Genomic DNA, 21376 nt, shown 5'->3' with positions numbered 1-21376 from the left:
AAAGCAACACCCTAACAACATTTTTGACTGAACCACTGCTTTAGGTGAGCGTCAGAGGGATGGATTGGGGTGCACTGGTGTGTATGACAGGCAGTGCAGTAGGGCCTGTAAACTGGAGTCTGCAGTGGGCTAGCAGAGTGACTGGCACTAGCTGCTGGCTATACAGCAAAACATTTCCCAGCATGCATCAGTGGCAGTACAGCTGGCTCTGTGCCTCCTGTCAGCTCACACTCAGCGGGATCAGGACACATGCTGGAATGTGTTTACATCTTGCTGTATACCTGTAAAGCTCCAGGCCTCACCGATCAGATCACTGGCTCTCAGTGGCGGGCCTGTAGGACCCCCACACCGAACAGTGCAGTGTTTTACCAGAACACACACTGCTGCTTTCAGCAACTGTCCTGGAGGAAGCACTTCAACTGACCCAACACACCTGCTTCAGTCTATTATTTTGAGCTGGAGTAGTAGTTAGTTAGTTTCAATGTGTGTGTGTGTGTGTGTGTTAGGATGGGGGTTTATTGTCTGATGCATAGCTCTAATGTTCACCATTACCGCATTCCCAGAACTACACACTAACCAGTTCTAAATATAGCAGTACTGAAGACAGGGCTGTGTAACTTGCAGTAATAGTGCGGTTAGAGTGTCGGGTTATCGATAACAGGGTTGTGGGTTCGATTCCCAGGCTCGGCAAGCTGCCACTGTTGGGTTCTTGAGCAAGGCCCTTTACCCTCTCTGCACCCTGGGTGCTGGAGTTCACTTTTAAGACGCCTTAGTATGAAGACCTACGTTTACCTTGGCATAGTTGGATAGCTGAGTACATGGACCTGGCCCTCGCGAACCTCAAACACTGCTGTGTCTTCATTGAAAAGAAAATCCAGCAGAACCAAAACAGTCTCGACTTATTTTACTATGTTGACAAAAGTATTGGGACACAGCTCATTCACTGTTTCTGTTTCTGAAATCACAGGCTTTTGTTGGAGTATCTGATGTCTCTACTGTCCAAAACTAAGCATGGACTGTCCCAGACTGGAGCTCACAACACGTCAGATGGGAAACTTGAGTGTTGTGTCAGGAAGCCAAACCTAGGAAAGTGAGGTTAGTTCTACAACGCCAGTGTCTTTGTGTCTGTGTTTGCTTCCACAGTCGCCACACACTCCAGCGGTGCTCAGAGAAGACTCTGGAGAAAGGAGGACAATTAATGAGATGGAAGAAGTTAGAACTGTTGGTTGTCTTTGGCGTAGGCCCCGTCGTCAGCACAGAACTCGGCAGGGCGTCCCCCGGGTATTCATGGGGACAAAACTGGTGCCGGTGGGAAAGGAAGGAGGGAGAAATGTGACGTCACTTCTGAAAGCAGCAAAAAGCATGTTATTAGAGGTCTTTTAAAACAGGTGGTGGCTGGTGATTGGCTAAAGGACAGTGATGCTGCATTAGAGTCTCCTGCTAGAACTTTTGCTAGAGCTACAAGCAGCTGTAGTTGAAGGACCTAAAAAAAACACTCACCCAATAACGCATACGTCTGCCCTTACCATTCTGTGGAATGGAAACCAACACCAGAACGTCCTTACTTGGAGAAATGGCTTGGTTACGAAGCTCCGGTCACACTGACACATTGGGTGCTTGTGAGGCTCTTAGACTAATGTCTTGCCTGAAAGCCTCACAAACCCCCGACGTGTCCTAAGTGGACGCAACTACTCCTTAATTGCGAATGTGAGTTATGCCAGGCAATCAGTTTTCTCAAAGCATTGGAGTTCACATTACTCATCAGGCTTTACAGTGGACGTGGTGTTCTGTTCTGTAACTGTTACCACATTATTACTTTATGATTTACTGATTATTATTGACTCACTTTTCATTTACACACAACCTGCGCTGAATCTAAAGGCCGCCAGGCTTCCCTGCGGCTGTAAATGAGCCCTGTATATCAGGACTGTGAAAGCGGGCACTGTCTTTTCTCTCTCATGCTCAGTTAACGGTAAACATGTGGCGCATTTGTCTTTCACAGAGGTGAAAGCCAGTTTTACCTGGCTGTTGCTCTTCTGTACTGGGCAGTGGTAGCTTAGCAGTTAAAGCACCGGGCTATTGATGACAAGGTTGTGCTTTTGATACCTGGGCTCTGTAAGGACCTTGAGCCCTCGACCTTTTTTGCTCCCTGAGTGCCGCAATGGATGGGTAGAAGTCTGGGGCCAAATTCCATCTGTGTCCCAACACAAATGGGGTATATGGCTTCCTGTAGCTGCTTCTCGCATCAGATTCAAAACCCTGACGCTGGCCTACAAAGGCAAGAATGGACCAGCCCCTCTGTACTTGATGGCAATGGTCAAAAGCCGATCTGCACCAGGAGCCCATCGAGCATCAAGTACGGCTCGGCTCGAACCCGCCATCCCTCAAAATTCTCAGAAGACAAGCATCCAGGCCTTTTTCTGTCCTGCACCGAAGTGGTGGAACGAGCTTCCCCTGGGTGTCCGAACGGCAGAGTCACTCGCTGTCTTCAATCGCAGACTGAAGACCCTCCTCTTCGGAATACTAGAATGGTCACCTTGTTGTCTTGTGTTTAGTAATGTCTAAAGCTTAGAGGTATCTTTGAACTATTAGTCTATTCTAACTAGCTGAGGTTTTTCTTGGGTAAATAGCAAAGCACTTTTGTAAATCGCTCTGGATAAGAGCATCTGCTAAATGCCTTAAATGTAAATGTAAATATGGTTGTCTCGTCTTGTCTTGTCCCCATCAGGACGCTGGTCTCAAACCACATGGTGTTTTGATATGCATGTGGTTCATTTCAATTCAGAGCAATGCACTGAAGTTCTCAACATTCACATGAAACCACCAAAACACCAGGGCTTGCATGCAGAGGAAATGTCAATGCACTGCAGGTAATTTAGGCGAAGTACCTGCTGCAAGAGCACTGAATCACACTGAATAACATTGAATCACATTGAATCAATTCTCCTTCCTGCCGTGCAGGGTTTTGATCTGATGTGCTGATGTGTTCATGTTAATTAAAACACTTCCTAATTTTTCATTGTTATGGTAAGTGTCAAGAAAAAGACAGCAAGGACAGCGCAGTAAATCTTAGGAATTTGATTTTTATTCAAATAAATAGCCACATAAATAAAACAATCGCTTTCTCTCCCTTCCCACACAATTTTTTCACACATCCAAGATACACACACACACATACACATACAGTCGGCAAGCAAATCAGGTAAGTATATCCAAAATGTTAACAAAAGACGATTATTTTGTTGTTGTTTTTTTACTTTTCTTTTTTTTACAGTTCTGCATCCAGAAAATAGTGTTTCAATAGTAACATAGCTGAAGTTACACTACAGACGTTTCTAACCCAGCAGTGGAAACCAACACTATTTTGAAAATGAGAAGTTCATCATAAAGTGCATCACTTTGAAACAGCAAAAGTAAATGAAAGTATAAAAAGGGGGCTTCTGATCTACTGAAAGCAAAAGGACCACATTTCTCAATGTGTTTGTTTTTTTGTTTTTGTTTTTTCAACGTCCTAAAAATCAGACCAGACCACAGCTTTGCATTCCTCACCATTTGTTCAGAAAAAAGGCACAAGTGTCGGCGGTGAGTGCAAAAGGTTTACAAAAAAAAAGAGAAAAAAAAAATGAAATGAATAAAAAAGGAATTAACACTGGTTCTCACCATCGCTTCACCATCAGCTTATCTTTTTCAGTCACTGGATTTAAACCCTGCCTGTTTCGCCACTCCCACAGCTTCAGTTGAATTTAACTACCGTATTAAACTGCTCATATTCACCAAATAGACAGACATGCAACAGAATAATTTTGCGGGGTAGAAATGGCATGCTTTTAACCACTGTTAAATGCATCAATCACCAATACCAAACACCCACACACACATACACCCTCACACACATAGAGAAACACTGTCTGAGATCTACTTCTAGCACCTAATGTCTCTCAAGCACATGTAAGTTCTGCCTATGTACGTCAACTTCCTATATTGCTACAAAGAGAAAAAAATCATTATATGAATATTTGTTTATGAGTACAGCCATGGTCCCTCAGAGACGGGGCGGAGGGGGTGGCGAGGGGGGGGTGATAGATTGCTTAACCATCTCTGTATGGATCTACTCGCAGTTGCAGCTACTGTAAATGACTGTATATGCTACACTTTGTGCACTCGAGAGCTTCCTACCATCAGGCCCAGGATCAGCTCCCTGCTCTTTCCTCGGCTCTCTTTATGGCTTGCTCTAGTTGTGGCGTTTGTACAAAGCTAGCCAGACGCTATTGGGATGCGAAGGCAACCTGTGTCATAAAGAAGCGTGACGAGCATTACGTAATGGCAGCATTTGCGTTTTTCGTTCTCTAGCAATACAGAGCCCTGCTGGTGATATGCCACAACTTAGTAAGGCTTGGGAACAAGATGGGATGGGAAGGCATGGGAATGTGGCCACAACTTACGAGATTGTGTTCTAATGCCTTACTAAGTAGTGGCCATGACTTAATCATCTCATTCCCACACCTTATTAAATTGTGGCCACAACTTAGGATCTCATTCCCACAGCTAACTAAATCATAGCCACAACTTTAGTAAATGTGGGAACGTGATTCTGTGTTGTTGTGGCCATGACTTAGTAAGGCATGGGAATGAGATCCTAAGTAGTAGCCATGATTTAATTATCTTGTTCCCACACCTTACTAAGTCGTGGCCATGATTTTAATTGTGGCCATAACTTAGGATCTCATTCCCACGTCTAGCTAAGTCATGCCCACAATTTAAGATCTCATACCCACACCTTTTTAAGTTGAATTTGTGGAAATTTGATTTATGCTGGATGTCACCAGAGGGGCTCTGTCTTCGCACATTTCTGCACGCCGTTTCCCAAAACCAGAAGAAGTCAGAGAAGCTCATACAATCATACAAACGAGATGGAAAACAAACAAACAAACAAACAAAAACAAAAACAGAAAACCACCATCAGGGGCCGAGCGCAGCACCTCATGGTTTCCTAAATCAGCTTCCTTACCTGGTACTACATTTCAGTGTGAAATATTGCACTAATCCCATATGCTTTGTTCTGTCTCTCTTTTGTGCAGAGGGCATGGTTACGTGAGAAAAACCATTCCGGGAAAGGAAAAGTTCACCACACTTCAAAATAAAAGTGGCTTCTATGGAGAGCATAGAACACTTTTAGGTGTCTAAAGAACCCATCAGCACATGCTTCATTGTTAGAGAGATGGGTTGAAGTGTAGAGAACCTCTTTTAAAAGGAACCTATTCAGAACCTATTCCAATTAAAGATGCTTCCCAGAACCATCTATCCACTGAGGGACCTCTACGTTTATAAGAGTCTACGTAGCGCAGTGTGAAGGGAGTCACCGGTGAAGGAGGAGGTAGTGATATGATTACAGAAGTGACTGTTCCTTCAGCTTTTCTATTTTTTCGCTTAAAACATGGGACCAAAAAAAAGCTGAACTGATCAGCCAAACAAATCAAGCCAAAAGCTAGTCCGGTGCTCAGCATTACTGTCTAAGTGTCTAAGCCTAGGCATGACACAGCACTGAGCAGCGAACGAGGTCATGGTCACACATGCACACGCACACGTCTACACACACAAGACAAACACACACATACAGACGAAAGCGTCTTGTGGTCAGCGGGTCTAACGGAACGTCGGGGCAGTACCTACTGATTTGTGCTTTTTGTTAAGCTAGCATTGCTTTCCACATTCCCGTCCAATGAGAAAAAAGTACCACGGAAGGCTTGCCTCGCCTCGAATAAAGCAGCTCTAGTTCATCTGTATTGCGCTCGGCTCGTTTCACATTGCAGTCCGTGAAACTGCAGGTTTTTTTTCTCCGTTTGGAAGTTTAGGATCACTCGGATACTGCATTTCTTTAAAGGACTGATATAAAATAACGTAAAAAGGCAAAAAAGAAAAAGAAAAACTTTGGTCTTTTCCAGTGAAGTGAAGAAAGTAACAGCAACAGAGGTAAGCTCGTAGCTCTAAACTGAAGCCAACCTAGACGATAAAAGAAGAACAACAACGACCTTAAGGAAGACGTAACCGTCCTATTCTCATACGTAAATGTAAAATATGGAGAAAGTCAGTTGTCTCAGACATAATTATAGCCTGTGGAGGTCAGTCCTTTTTGTGTTCGCTGAAGACACCCCGGTGAGAGCCCACGTTTCACAGCAGGACGTTCAGTCTTTTATTGCTTTCTGAGACTACTCATTAGCAGGATGTTGGGTAAGGACCTTTGCAAAAAAGAGTTTGGTTTGGTTATTGCTTCTTCTTCTTCTTCTGCTCATTTCCTATAAACCGCTCCGTCAGACATGCACATAGACACTGATATGGAATTGCTGCTTTGCTTTCTCATCTTTCCTTTGAGTCCTTTTTCTCCATTTGTGAAGTCTGTTTGTGCATTCTGGGCTTTTTCCAATGCACAGCTCTGCATCTTCCAAGTCCTACCTCTGATTCCCTCCGCATCATTCTGGAGATTCCGTTACTTGACCATCACGCAGCTGCTTAGCTGTTGTCCAGTGCAGACCAGCTGCTCCTGGAGCTCAGAAGCCTGGGGGCTGCCACTGGATCCCAGACTCCACCCTATCTGCTGGGGCAGGAGCTGGAAGTGGCCCTGGGTTTGGCTCTGGAGGTGCTGGAGGTGCTGCTGGGCCTGAGGGTGAGGCTGGAAGTGGGGCTGCTGGCTGATATGCAAGCGGGCCTCCAGGAGGTGGGCTGTGGATGCCACCGGGGAAAGGGAGGAGGATGAGGAAGATGTTGAAGAAGAGGAGGAGTCCAGAGGCTGTATCTGCTGCTGCTGCTGCTGTTGTTGCTGTTGTTGTTGCTGCTGCTGCTGCCAAAGGCTGTGCTGGAGTGGCAGTGAGGTCTGCTGGCACACTGGAATTAGGGGCTGGTTGGGTGTCTGGCTGGGGGGGTTGGAGAACAGGGCGGCTGGAGCAAAGAGGTTGTTGGAGGGAGGGGAGGGGGGAAGTTGGTGGGACTGGGACAGGAAGAGTGCCGCCTGCTGCTGGGGCTGGGGCTGGACGTGTGGCTGATGCTGGATCTGCAGCAACCTGCAAACAGAGAGACCACAAAAACCTTAGAGTTAAAACAATACCCTGAGTATAGCAGAAAAAAACAGTCCAAGACCCCCCAGGACCATCGCGAGTGTCTAGTAAAGATCTCTCACCTCTGCTGATGCAACACCTCCTCCAGCATGCTGCGGCGTTCTCGCGGGCCACTGGAGCCCTGCATGCTCGATGGGGGGCACAGGGTCGGTCCCAGTGACCCGCGGCTGCCTCTGGGGCATGAGGCCGGAGGGCACACCTGTCTGGCCAGACCCTTGATCTTATTCAGGCCCAGGAGGCCCTTGGCTCGGGTGTTCTTCCTCAGCTGCTGACGGAATGCCTTCAGTCCTGCACATACCAGCAAGCACACACTCACATATTTTAGCCTCTCAGTCATACCCACTTGAAATGCACTAGTCTAGTCTATTAGCTACACAGTGTGTTACTCCTTCTCTCTCGTTTGCACACTGACCTTGTGTGAGGGATGTATCGGAGGCCCGTCGTCCCTCCTGAAAGCTGACCGCATGCAGGCTGCCCTGGTTCTGCAGGAGCCGGTTGGAGGAAAGAGCGAGAGGGGCCCCAACAGGCCCAGAAGCTCCAGGGCCGATCCCAGAGGATAACAAAGCCGATAGGTCTGCTACAGCAGCGGCGGACAAGGCTGGGGCTGGGTTAGAAGAAGACTTCAGACAGCTGTCAGAAGAGGCACCATCTGAGGGACTGATGACGATACCTGAGAGGAGAGACAATAAGGGGTTAGGGGGTTCTTTAGGAGGATTTACCGCTGACATTTTACATTTTTTTGCCAGAGCAGCGTGAGAGATTAACATGTTAAGCAGCTAACTAATATACAATATGTGGACAAAAGTATTGGGACACCTGCACATTCATTATTTATAGGTTTCCCTGCTTTTTGTTGGAGTAACTGTCTCAATTGCCAAGGGAAGGCTTTTTCCTAGATTCTGAAGCATTGATGTGAAGATTTGATTGCATTCAGCGACAAGCGTAAGCATTAGTGAAGTCAGGATTATGGATGATCACCACCCAAATCATCTCCAACAAAAGTATTTAACGGAGAACCATCCATCATTCCAGAGAACACAGGTTCACTGCTTTACAGCTCTCTACAGGGACTAGACAAGCTGCGTGTGTGCATTTGCACATCTGCATCAGCAAGGGGTGCCACCTAAAATAGCTGAATGCATTTTTTTGTTAAGCAGTGAAACTGGAATGATGATTGGTGCTCCATCCAACACTTTTGAGTTAAGCTTGGAAGTTGGGGATGAAGTGGGATCCAACACTCCTGGCCTCAGCAATGCTCTTGAAGCTGAATGGGTGTCCACAAACATTTGGACATAGTGTATAAAGCCAAAGCCAATGTTATTGTATTTACTCAAGCTCAATATTACCATCATTTATGAACCACTGTATTACCTCAACATTAGGAGTGGTGGTTAGCAGTGGTGTGTCTCAGTGTATGTTTCAATGTGTGTGATTAACTGGCCATGCAATTGTGAGTCAGCACTGTCACAAGACTCCAGGTCACTATGTGCTGTTGTTGAACGCTGTGTAATGATGACTGTGGTGGTGGATGTGTGCTGCTGTGACATCACACATTACTCACAGGGTGGGCTGCACTGATGGAAGCGAGTGGAGACCTCAGCGAGGGTGTGTCTGCGTGAGGCGGTGCTTGGGAGTGGCGGGGGCGGGGCATGCAGGGCTCCTTCTTCCTCCTCCAAGTCCCCTGGTCGCACCTCCTCACTGATGGTGGTCTCCAGCAGGCTGTTGGGGGAAATGGAGCGGTTCCACAGCAGCCCGTTCAGACTAGCCTCTACTGGGCACACCACCCGCTGCATGGAGGGAGGGAGATACTTTGTTAGTCATTCTCATAATTAAGTCAATCTTATAATTAAGGCATGCACTTGCGTATGCTAATTGTTCATTGGTTTTATTTAATAAAGCAGAGATGGATTAATGCAGTACTGCTAAAATGAGGAGCTGGAGAGGGGGAAAGTGGCAGTGAGCGATCCTCACCTGAAATAGACCTCCCTGGTCACACTCCATTTGCGAATGGACTGGTGGGTTCATCTTAGCGGTGACGGGGAAGGTTGGGCGAAAGCTGTCGGATGACTCCATGATCACCTTGAGAAGAAGGAGGAGGAGGAGGAGAGGACAGAGGAACAGCTGAGTCAGCCAGATGAGCCAGGAAGCACAGAGGGGGATGTAATGTCACACCGGAGGCAGTGGGAAGGACGGCTGGAGCAGTGGCCCAGTCCACACACTCACCTCTGGGCCAGAGGAATCGGACGTGCTCCTGCTTCTCTGGTTCCACGCGCCGCACTGCCGGTTCAGCTGCTGGCTGCGGTGCTCCTTCACTCGTTCCAGCAGAAGGTAGTAGATGGCAGAGAAGTGATTGTAGCTACTGCTCTGAAGAGACTGTGAAGGGAAGAAACGACAGTTTAAGAACCTCTGGGCATATTACGACCCCAGATCATCTGAGATTCTGAGATTTCATCTGCATCTACAAGCTTCTTTCCGAAGGCCTCAGAGAGCTCTTTGGATCTGGCCATGGTGATCTTCTTCACCACTCACTTCAACCATTAAGAGCAGACCAGACTAAACTCCTCCAGAATCCTCTCTAACCATGTCCTGATCATCTGCAGCTGATGTTCTGCACCTGATTCTAATTATAGACATTTTAATTAGTAATAAATAACTCCAAAACCCCAAAACCAAGAAGCTGCTATTTACACGCCTGTTTACGAGCAAGCAAGCAAGTCTGTTTTAAGGCTTAACATCTTAAAGGATTGCAGCATGAGCTTAAGGCCAAAAAATTTAGTGTGACAGCTTTTAGGCACAGATGCTTGTGTGTTTATCCTTCGGGTGCCAGCAGGGGTGTATATTTAAAGGCATGGCAAGAGGCTGGGATAAACAGCAGTTTTTCATTGTGGCGCCTAAATGTGACAAACTGACAGCTCAAATCCCTCAAGCAACAGCTATTAACCTTCATTGCTGACCCCCAGTCCCACAGCTACAGTAATCTAACCAAATTACTCACATATCCCCACCACCACCACCACCACCCTTACACTTCTCTAAACTCTCTGTAAACCCTCATGCTTTATGGCTATTGAAGCCCTTTATTTACATCTGTAACTCTACTCCACTACTCTATCCGCCCTGTCCTTGACCTCACCTCCACGGTCCTCTGCCTGTCGATGCCCAGTGTCTGCATGATGCCGAGCACAGGCTCACTGTAGTCACCCAGGTTGGAGTTGTAGTCGCTGAGAGAGTGCGAGAGTGTCTGGTGGGGAGCAGTGGGGTCAGCCAGCATCCACCGGTGCTGCTTGATCTGAGCTACGGTGATGCGCTTGGCCGGGTCAACCACCAACATCTTCCGGATCAGATTCTCACAGTCTGTGAACGGGGAGACAAAAGGCAGCGTTATAAGACACGAAGAAGAGCATTGTAGGTAAGTGGTGATGCCATCACACTTTTGTGGAAGTGGTTAGAGGAGCAGGTGACCAAACAGTGCTACATGCTATCCAAAGCAGATGTGGGAGTGGTTCGAGGAACATGCTTAAGGGCTAATAATGAGAGCTAATGTTGTTGCTACTACGCTGAACTGTTGCTAACATAACTAGTCGAGATTTTATTCCAAGTTACTTTAGACCAATAATAAGGTTTTTTAAGGACTGTACCTTCTGACATGAAGAAGGGTATTCTAAATCGTCCCTCGGTCACCCTCTGTCGCAATGCAGGTAGGCTGTCTCCATCAAACGGTAGGGAGCCACACACCAGCACATATAATACAACACCCAGACTCTGAGAAATAAACACACATATACAAATAATTACCTCCCAATACATCACGTCACAATGCATTACATCCCATAGTCTTCACAGTACAGTAAAGGGACTGAATAGCTGTGTTAAATGGCTCATACCCAAATGTCCAGCTGTGGGCCCTCGTACTCTTTACCCTCAAAGACTTCGGGGGCTGCATATGGAGGGCTGCCACACCACGTGGAGAGAGGCTCGCCGGCCTTATAGAAATTTCCAAACCCAAAGTCTGTAGGACAATACAAGAGAGAGAAAGAATAAGGGTGAGATGTTAAATGAGCCATTTGTTATCCCAGCTTGTCAGCTCGGCTCTGCTTCGCTTCAGGAAGAGTGTAATTACCTCATAACACTCACTGCGATGTTACATAAACAGAAGGATTTATGTAGTTACAGAGAAACTGACTCTTACACTCCCCTCAGAAAGCCTGAGGCATATCACTGCTCCCATGACTGATCTTTTTCTTTTCTTAAAGTTAGTGTTGTGGAGATACCCCAGCGAGGGTAAGAGGGCTTTATCATTTTCGTCTGATATGGCTCAATCGGTCAGGTCTTTCTGAGGCCTTTCTGGCCCCAGTGTAGTGAATGTGGTGTGGATTTCTAAGGGTTTTGGTGTAACACTGGCCCTCAATGCCCACCTGCCAGTTTGATGTTCATGTTGGCATCCAGCAGCAGGTTCTCAGTCTTGAGGTCCCGATGGACGATGTGGTGCCGGTGGCAGTAATCTACAGCCGTCAGGATCTGCCAGAACTTTTTACGTGCCTCAGCTTCAGTCATCCGTCCATTGGACGTCAGATAGTCTGGAGAGGAAGTGGAGGAGTTAGGATGGGGCCGGGGGGCTTACACAAACACCTCATAAATATCCATATGCCACGTTTAGGTACTGTATGTATGTGTATATAATATTACATATAGGACATATAGGATACGGATTTTATACACTACAAATCCAGTATCCTCTATATGACCCCACACCCTCACGCTGTAGAAAGGACCCATGTGAGGGAGAAAGAGGGAGAGAGAGAGAGACAGTGATAGAACATGACTCAGAAGCCCTCTGACATTTTGCTTTTAACAGGACTGATGGAGAAACAGGTGAGGTGCCAGACGTGGTGTCGTGTTTGAAATCCCAGGTGTGTGTGTGTGTGTGTGTGGGAGGGGGGTGTTAGTGAAGCAGAAGTACAGAAGCTTACACTCTTACACGCTTACATAAAAGCCGCAAATCCCACACCTGTTCTCCGGCCTGGAGGCTCAAAGCTCCGCTCTCCTCTTTTCTCCTCCCCATCCCTCCCGTCCCCACCTGCCCTGCTGAGCTAAATACTCCCTCTCCCTCCATCCCTCCATCAGACCCTGTTACCCACGGCAACCTCAGTGCCAGTGGATCCCCGCCAGTCAATGTTCTCTATGAGCACAATTCCTGACTCATCAGTGGTGTGATAAACGGCTGCGGCACTTACCGAACATCTCTCCGTTTTTTGCATACTCTGTTACGATGTACAGCATGTCTTTGGTCTCCATGACCTGCGAAGACACAAAAGAGAGGAGATCAGAGACGCCGCTGTTGGTTTTTTTTAAGGGGCTAATAAATCTCCTTTTACTGCCTCATTAAACTTTAATGCTGGCATTAGCAGCACTTGTGAAGAGGGCTTGTGCTCGAGTGTGTGCTGACTGAGAGCGATACACACACACACTTGAATTGAGGTCCACTTTATTGAGGTCCACATTTGAAACACATGCAGTGTCAGCAAGAGAAAATTTCGCAACACTTTGTCTGAAGGCTGCATAGAGTATTCATAACACATATTCAGACTGAATTCCATATATAAAAGTAATATTTTTATAAATCCTCCCATTATAACACTGTTATGGGGCTTCATACTCAAGTAATAGAAGACATACATTAGTTGTATTCATGTAAAAACCACTGGTGGACCACCACTTTGTCCATTACACATATATATAACTGACATATGGTGTTCGTAACTAGGTCTCTGCTTTTTATTACCTGTGTATGAGTACTTTATGAGCACTTATAAGTGGCTTATGTCAATATTCACAGACAATGTTTATGAAGTAAATTACATTTCATTGACATAAATGCTCTTAAACTAAAGTGACAGGCCTTTGTTCAATTTATGAGACTGTTATGAAGCATTGTATCCAAGTAATACATAGAAATATGTTAATATTATGTGCGTGCAAAAGTACAGTTGGTTTACCCGTGGTATTTACATGAATGAAACTGATAGCTTTTCTTTGAGGGTATTCAAATCTGTGTTACAACTGATATGTAGTCTTCATGACCAGGCCTCTGCCTTCTATGACTTGGCTATGATGCCTCATAACAGTTTTATAATAAGAACAAATGCCTGTCACTTTAGTTTAAGGGCTATGCACATGCAATGCAATGTAATTTACTTTATAAAACATCTTATGCCATCTTGTGATTACTGACATAAGCCACTTATTCGATGTTTATGCATGTGTTATGAAGTCTATATGCAGACGGCCTACAAGGAAGGGGCTACTGAACATTTTATAGGACGACAATGTGGAGGATCGCTGTCCTGAATAAAGTAATGCATTTGAAACAGTTTACTCAGAGCTTATGCATGTGCTATGAAGTCTATATGCAGCTGGCCTTTGAGGAACATGTAATGGAACCTCTTATAGGACCTCATGATTAAGACTCTTCCTTAATAATAATAGGTATCCTGTCAGCACACACTCTATCAGTGCCCTGATCCAATCTCTCCTGATTATTCAGCTCAGCCACTCATGTTTTTGCTTTTCCACGACACACACCATTGCATAAGACATAGGACATAGGGGGACTTCCTGAATTTGCCCTTATTTATAGTAGACTATGCCTGCACACAAACCACACAATTTTTCCAGCAAGCTCCAGTCTATGCCATCAATGTCACCAGTTAGAACCCCCCCCTCTCTTTCTCTCTCTCTCTTTTCTCTTTTACTGTCTCTCTGTCTCATCACCACTAATTATGGGATCAAACTAACAGCTTAAAGAGCTGAGAATTTCACACCAGTCCACAAGTCTCAGCATGTGGAGTTAGCGGTTTGTGTCACAGGGAGCTGAATGGCTGAATGCCACATGCAAATCAGAAAAAAAAAGAAACCGCAACAAGAAACCATCCTGTCCTCGCCCCCTTCCCGGAACGTCCCGAATGTTCCCGGGAGAGCCAGAGGGAAGACGGCGGCTAAAGCTACAGAAGCACTCGTGATGGACCAAGCTGTTGCACAACACCTCCTGAGATACACTCCCTTTTTCCTTTTCCTCTCACAAAATTACCCAGCTCCCTGAGCGCTGTGGGCCCAGCAGGACACACATGTGGACACACACACGCATACACACACACGTTCTGGCTGTTTGATAGAAGCCGAGAGGGAAACAGGCCTTTGTGTTTACAGATAAGCTCCACTTCTACTCAATGCAGCCTTTTGCGTCAGCCCAGAGGTGCCAGTGATGTAAGACACACACATACAGACACACACACACACATACACAAGGCCCTGCTGTGGTTATATCATATGCGAGAGGTCAGAGATGAAGACAGACAGAGGTCAAGCATTAATCCCATTCCAAATATCCAGTAATTTCCTAGTTCTAACTGCAAGTCTTACTACAGTGCCCACAGTGCAAACCACCTGACCTGGTTCTTCAGGAATTCCTGTTCGAAATAGACGGTCAGACCTTCCAGCAGGTCCTGACCACTTAAGATATTGTTAAGGGGTTAATAATTAAATAATACGCCTGCAGTTTAAGGGGTTAACTGAGACTGTGTGTGAGTGTAAGTGTCTCTGTGTGTGTGTGTGTGTAAAAGATCTGACTGTCGTCACGTCTGAAGCGAGACAGAGACGTAGCAGGGGAAAGGCCTTAGAGGCCCTGTGTTTACACAAGCAGTGAGAGAGCGGAAACTGCAGCTTATCAGTGGGGGTCAAAGATCCTTAGTTCCACATATTTCTTCTGAAGTGGCCGTTTTCCCCCCTCTCGTCCACTCCGCCTTTAAATAAACTCTGAGGAGGACCACTGCCTATGAAAGGAGAACGCAGGCATACAGGAATTGACCTCATGATCTCAAGGTCGCCAGTTTCGGCTCGATTGCGGGGGGCGGTGAATGTGGGCACAAAGCACAAAGTCTTTAGCACTGAAGCACTGCCTACCACTCATTGCCACAGCAGTACTAATAAAGCAAAGGCGAGGTGTAATTCCATGTGAATTGGAAGAACCACTTTTGGTTCCATAAAGAACCATATATAAGTGTGTTTTAAAGGTCTAAGGAGGTTCTATACACTCCCCCTCCCTATTATCTCTATTATAAGCATGGCTCCTTTTACTGTTCCTTAAAAGTGGCTCTTCTATGGCATCCCTCAAAGAACCGTTTAAAGCACCTTTACTCTTAAGAGTGCACCCAAGCAAATCTAAGGGCTAAAACTACAGGGAAAACCCATCAGCAGCTGAAGCGATGGGTTATTCTCCGTCTGAGTGGATGAATCCCGGCCTGAGCGGAATTTCTGAGCAGGCCTCTTACACAGCACGCTAATGCTACCACCTCAGACCCTCCGAGAAGCAGCTAGCCTCTCTCTCGTCCAGCTATAAGCAGGTCAGTGTGTCATCAGATGACAGTGAGATTATTTGGATTAATATGCTGCGTCTGGTACATCCCATGCATATCACACTCAATGTGAAAGAGGATTCCTTTCCCAGAACCCTGCCAACTGCCCCTTTTGGGCTGCCATAGCGTCCCCTCACCCCTACACTGAGCTCATTTCCAGGGATTTTGCTTGTCGGGAACGCTTTCGCAATTCCAATCCACAAGCTGGTAATCCGTGGAAGGAGCAAAACAAACGCAAAGAGCTCAGGCTGGAGGGGAATAATAAGGACAAAAATGTGCTGACAGAATACAGGCATTTGCCAGCCACAGCAGTGAGTGTGTGTGCCTGTGTGTTTGTGTTTGTGTGTGTGTGCGTCAAGGCCTGTTCCAGCGGCCAAATCGGATTGGCCGTCTTAAAGATTTTTCCCTCATTATAGACAGATAGCTTCACGTGACAGAGCCGACACATTGCACTTGACTTTGACCAATGCTAATTAATCTGCCCGCTCACACCCCTCACTCCTTCTCCCTTCTCACACACACACACACACACACACACACACACACGGTTCTTAAGTTTAGCAGCAAAGTGCACAAGCAGTCTGGCGTCAAATCACAGCAGTGCAGACCTCTAACATATAGTCCTACAGTCCTTCATCATCAAATCACAGCGCTGTGCAAGCGAAAGCAGGCGACCAGCATAAAGCGGCTCGCATTGACGTGCTGTTGTGTGATAAATTATAGCAACACAGTAGCTGGATGCAGCAGTGAGATGTGATAACCCTGTCCTCTCGACTATTTATAAAGTTCATTTTGCCCAGATACATCTGCTCAGTGGAGGAGCTCGACTACAGCCCTGGCCTTCACAGGCAACGAGACACTCAATGTCTCAATGTCTCAATGTCCAACAGCCTTCAGTCAAGATACAGTGACATAGTGCACCAGAAACTGCAGTGAATTAAGAGTGGGTACCCCGGCACTACAAATAAATAAATAAATAAATAAATAAATAAATAAATAAACCATCACTTTTTTGCAGCCAATGCAGCAACTGTTTTTTCTAATTGCAAAAATGAGCTATTTAGAAAGTAAATAAGATAAGGGTATAATGGGGAACATTGCTGTAAACTGTCTGTAATCATGTTGGTTTTAGAATTCATACAGTTGTTCACTGTTCTAACAAAGAAAGTATATTACAGTAAGCAGTTATGATACAATTATAATAAATAAGTGTATAATTAATAAAAATCTTAAAAAAAAAAAAAAAAGGTATTTAGTAAGGATCAGGATGGACAATCGACCAAACAACTGCAAAAAAAAAAACTAATAAAACCGATACAGGTACGATGTGCTGACATCCAGGCACTGGCTATCGTTTCTAGACTACATGCTGTTGTTCAAGCAGTTCCACTACAACCACTGTCAGAACCCACAGCACAGAAGAGTGCATTATCATGTCATGCATTTATCATAATGCCTCTAAATGATGTAACTGTTTCTCTGTACTCTGTATTCCGGTGACAGAACGCTACCGTGTAGGAGTACTGACATACAGCACGGACGTACCTGATAAAGCTTGATGATGTGCGGGTGATTCAGCAGCTTCATGATCTGAACCTCCCTGTAGATTTTCTCCAGATTGGAGGAGTTCAGCCGGGTCTTGTCTATTATTTTAATGGCAACCTGTGTTGAAATGAAGGCACTCATTAGTTTAGTGCGTGTATTTGACTACAGATTTCTTATGTTAACGACACAGCTGTGAACTTTTACAGTGGATTTGGGCTGTCAGGTGGGCCGTACCTGTGTTTTAGTCACTTTGTGCCTGGCCAGTTTGACCACAGCGAAGTTTCCTTTGCCCAGAGTGCGGAGGATTTCATAAAAGCCCACCTGGAGGGGCCTTCCCTGGGCGGCGCTGGGCTCACACCCCGCACTGCTCTCTCTCATGATCACCATGACGGAGGCTTTTGTGGGTTTTTATGCAGCAAAGTGATTTGTTTATTTGGTAATGATGCCTGCAATGGAATACAGTCTGTCAGTGAAACGTAAGATTTTTACAGCAGTCCAATGCTACAGGTGCATACACACTGATAAAGCAGAAATGCATTGTTATTATTATTCTTATTATTATTGTTGTTGTTGTTGTTGTTATTATTATTATTTTATTATTTACACTAAAATAAACAAATTTAGACTAATAACAAAAGTTGTAGCGCTTCACAAGAGCTCCCATATGGGACAGAGCACAGCAGAGCGGCAGCACACAGTGTGCACTGAGCTACAGCTGTGTGAGGTGAGTTAGAATGAAATTCTGCTCTGAATTAAAGTAAAACCATGAGAATCATAAACCAGCCGTTATAATAAATCTGTATCAGCACAGGCAGACTGGAGCAGTAAGCTAGAACAGAGCAGTGTATAGAGAGATATATCAGTATGTGCTTATCATAAAGCTAGAACAGAGCAGTGTACAGTGAGGTCCAGCAGTTTGTAGATATGATAAATGTATCATTTTATAAAGCAGAGCATGAAGAGTTATATGATGCAGTTATTATTAAGTTATAATAAAGCAGTTTATGATTTCAGCATTAGGTATGTCTCTTAAAGCTGCACTAAGTCAAGTGTATATGGTGTTACTAGTATGTAACTATAGCACAATTATTATGAAAGAGTGTAGAATAATATATGTATTATGTAGCTATAATAAAGCAGTATGTAATGAAGTAGAGCAATATGTATTTCTAATAGTGTCATAAAAAGCACTTTGTAGTGAGGTTTAGCAGTATGTATTTCTAATAAAGTCATAATAAAGAGTGTATTTATTATAATAGTAATAATAAAGCAGTATATAATGAAGTATAGTAGTCTGTATTTCTAATAAAGTCATAATAAGCAGTATATAATGAAGTATAGCAGTATGTATTTCTAATAAAGCCATAATAACACAGTATGTAGTGAGTTTATCAGTATGTATTTCTAATGAAGTCATAATAAAGAGTGTATTTATTATAATAGTAATAATAAAGCAGTGTATAATGAAGTATATCAGTATATAGCTATAACAGAGTTATAATAAGCAGTGTATAATAATGTATAGCAGTATGTATTTCTAATAAAGCCATAATAAGCAGTATATAATGAAGTATAGCATAAGTCATAATAAGCAGTATATAATGAAGTATAGTAGTCTGTATTTCTAATAAAGTCATAATAAGCAGTATATAATGAAGTATAGCAGTATGTATTTCTAATAAAGCCATAATAACACAGTATGTAGTGAGTTTATCAGTATGTATTTCTAATAAAGCCATAATAACACAGTATGTAGTGAGTTTATCAGTATGTATTTCTAATGAAGTCATAATAAAGAGTGTATTTATTATAATAGTAATAATAAAGCAGTGTATAATAAGGTATATCAGTATATAGCTATAACAGAGTTATAATAAGCAGTATATAATGAAGTATAGCATAAGTCATAATAAAGCAGTGTATAATGAAGTATATCAGTATATAGCTATAACAGAGTCCTATTAAAGCAGTATATAGAGAGTTATAGCCTGATGTAACTATAGCAAAGTTCTAATGAAGCAGTGCATGCTGAGCTGTCGCAGTATATGAAGTGAATAATGGAGTCTAAAGTATATGAAGTTATAATAAAGCAGAGTACAGTGAGTTAGACCAGTTATAATAAAGCAGTGTACAGTGAGTTACAGCAGTTATAATAAAGCAGTGTACAGTGAGTTAGACCAGTTATAATAAAGCAGTGTACAGTGAGTTAGACCAGTTATAATAAAGCAGTGTACAGTGAGTTAGACCAGTTATAATAAAGGAGTGTACAGTGAGTTAGACCAGTTATAATAAAGGAGTGTACAGTGAGCTAGACCAGTTATAATAAAGCAGTGTACAGTGAGCTACAGCAGTAAGTGTGTGTAATGGACTACAGCAGTACAGCAGTACAGTACAGTGGGGAAAGCTGGGGAAAGCTACTCACCCTACAGCACTACCACATTCCTCCTGCTGGCGCGGCTGAGCTGTGTGTCTGACTCGGATGGGAAACTCATTCCACTCTCAGGGCAGCAGAAACACTCCCGCACCGCCGCCGAGCTCTTCTACTCTGAGTCTGCGGGGCTTCCACACTCTCACGCGCTCTCCCTCCCCCTCCCTCCCTCTCTCCCTCCCCCTCTCTCTCTCTCACTCACCCACTCACTCACACACACACGCTCCGCCGTCTCTCTGTAGCCCCGCCCCGCCGAGGCCCTGCCCCATTGACGCCACCGCGCGCGTCAGAGCGCCCGAGCGGAGCGCAAGGCCGCGCGAGCGCGCGAGACACCGCGTTGCTGGGCCAACGGCAGGGCGGTGACGCGAGCGCTGATGGAGACGTTGCTGGGAGACGGAAGGGATGACGTCAGTGGCGGGGACCTGCTAGCCACGTGACCCTTTCTCTCTCTCTCTCTAATGGTTTAAGGGGGGGGGGGGCAGAGTTTTTGCACCGGGCGGTGCTTTGAACTGACACACACACACACACACACACACACACACACACACAGAGAGAGAGGTCCATGCGCGCGCGTACATAAAAGTGACGTGCACAAACACAAATACTCGCGCTGAGACACCTGTACACACACATACACAATTCATATATGCATGAACACACGTATGCACACACACACACACACTTTAACCTATGTATAGACACACACACACACATGCACTACGTGCACTCTTACACACACACACTTTTTACTTTGTACAAATTGCACACATAGGTATTTCACACATGCACCCGTACACACACACACACACACACACACACATACACACATGTGATTGCACACAGTCATACCCAAATACACACACATTATACATATGCACACACACACACACACAATCATACATGCACCCCTACACATAGACACACACCTTCAACATTTGCACACACACACACACACACACTTTTATATAATTGCACCCACATATTACATACATGCACCTCCCCAAACACATATATTTTTACATGCTTGCACACACTCCTATCCATAGAAGCACACACGTCACCCCCCCAACACACACACACACACACACACACACACACACTCACAGTACATATTTCACACAGTTTATATGGAAGTTGCTCCTTTTACATTCAGAGCTGCATAAGACTCACTTCTCCTTTTCAAAGTCAAGGTTGTGAGTAATCTGCTATATGCTATTGCTAAGAGAGAGAGAGAAAGAGGGTGAAAGAGAGAGAGAGAGAGAGGGTGAGAGAGAGAGAGAGAGAGAGAGAGAGAGAGGGTGAGAGAGAGAGAGAGAGAGAGAGGGTGAAGGGAAGAGAGCGGGGGTGTGTTCCTCATTCTTTATGCACTGCATGCCTCAGTCCGACGCCCAGAGCACAAACACACCACATTAAATGAGTACACACCCACAGGTATGCTAGGTATGCATGCATGAAACACACATACTCACACAGACACACACACACACACACACACACACACACACACACACACACAGACACACCAACACACACACACACATACCTGCTGTTTGAAGCCGCCACCCTGAGCCCAGGTCAGATTTCAGTATGACGCAGGAGGGTGTGTGCATGCACTGGTGCACAGCTGCTGTAACAGGTGCCTGAAGCCAAAAGCGCTTCTCTTCCAGTTCAAACTGCTGCACGCTGCAGGTCACACACAGTAGCACACACACACACACACACACACACACACACACCCTTGATTTAATAAAGATCTGTAATGAAAACGCTGGAGTTGTCTCACACAGGCGTATGATCATGCCTAATGTGGGCTAGATGGGTATAAAGCCCCCCAGCACTGAGCTGTTGGGCAGTGGAAGAACTGTGTTCTCTGGAATGATGGA

At 45.0% G+C, this 21376-nt stretch overlaps 1 protein-coding gene across 1 annotated transcript; it reads right to left on the bottom strand.

Moving 5' to 3' along the window:
• Positions 1-3063: 3063 nt before the first annotated feature.
• On the bottom strand, positions 3064-19602 carry sik1 (salt-inducible kinase 1). The gene is made up of 14 exons (XM_072685483.1): positions 19488-19602; positions 17300-17511; positions 17066-17182; positions 12344-12407; positions 11525-11686; positions 10994-11118; positions 10748-10871; positions 10243-10463; positions 9333-9482; positions 9081-9188; positions 8671-8896; positions 7522-7779; positions 7172-7397; positions 3064-7055 (listed from the first exon to the last, which is right to left on the bottom strand). The coding sequence occupies exons 2-14, from the start codon at positions 17450-17452 to the stop codon at positions 6485-6487; spliced, it is 2505 nt and encodes an 834-aa protein (XP_072541584.1). The 5' UTR covers positions 17453-17511; positions 19488-19602; the 3' UTR covers positions 3064-6484.
• Between the last annotated feature and the right edge of the window lie 1774 nt (positions 19603-21376).

The sequence above is a fragment of the Salminus brasiliensis genome, chromosome 8 (genome assembly GCF_030463535.1).
Source record: "Salminus brasiliensis chromosome 8, fSalBra1.hap2, whole genome shotgun sequence".
Classification (NCBI taxonomy): domain Eukaryota; kingdom Metazoa; phylum Chordata; class Actinopteri; order Characiformes; family Bryconidae; genus Salminus; species Salminus brasiliensis.
This window is presented reverse-complemented; position numbering and strand designations above follow the sequence as displayed.

Excerpts from the sequence above, each read along its gene's own strand:
- sik1 (XM_072685483.1), bottom strand. The coding sequence starts at position 17,452 with ATGGTGATCATGAGAGAGAGCAGTGCGGGGTGTGAGCCCAGCGCCGCC. Across the intron at positions 12,408-17,065 it reads ACATCATCAAGCTTTATCAG|GTCATGGAGACCAAAGACAT; the intron begins GTACGTCCGTGC and ends GTGTCTTCGCAG. Across the intron at positions 10,872-10,993 it reads GCCCACAGCTGGACATTTGG|AGTCTGGGTGTTGTATTATA; the intron begins GTATGAGCCATT and ends TTTATTTCTCAG.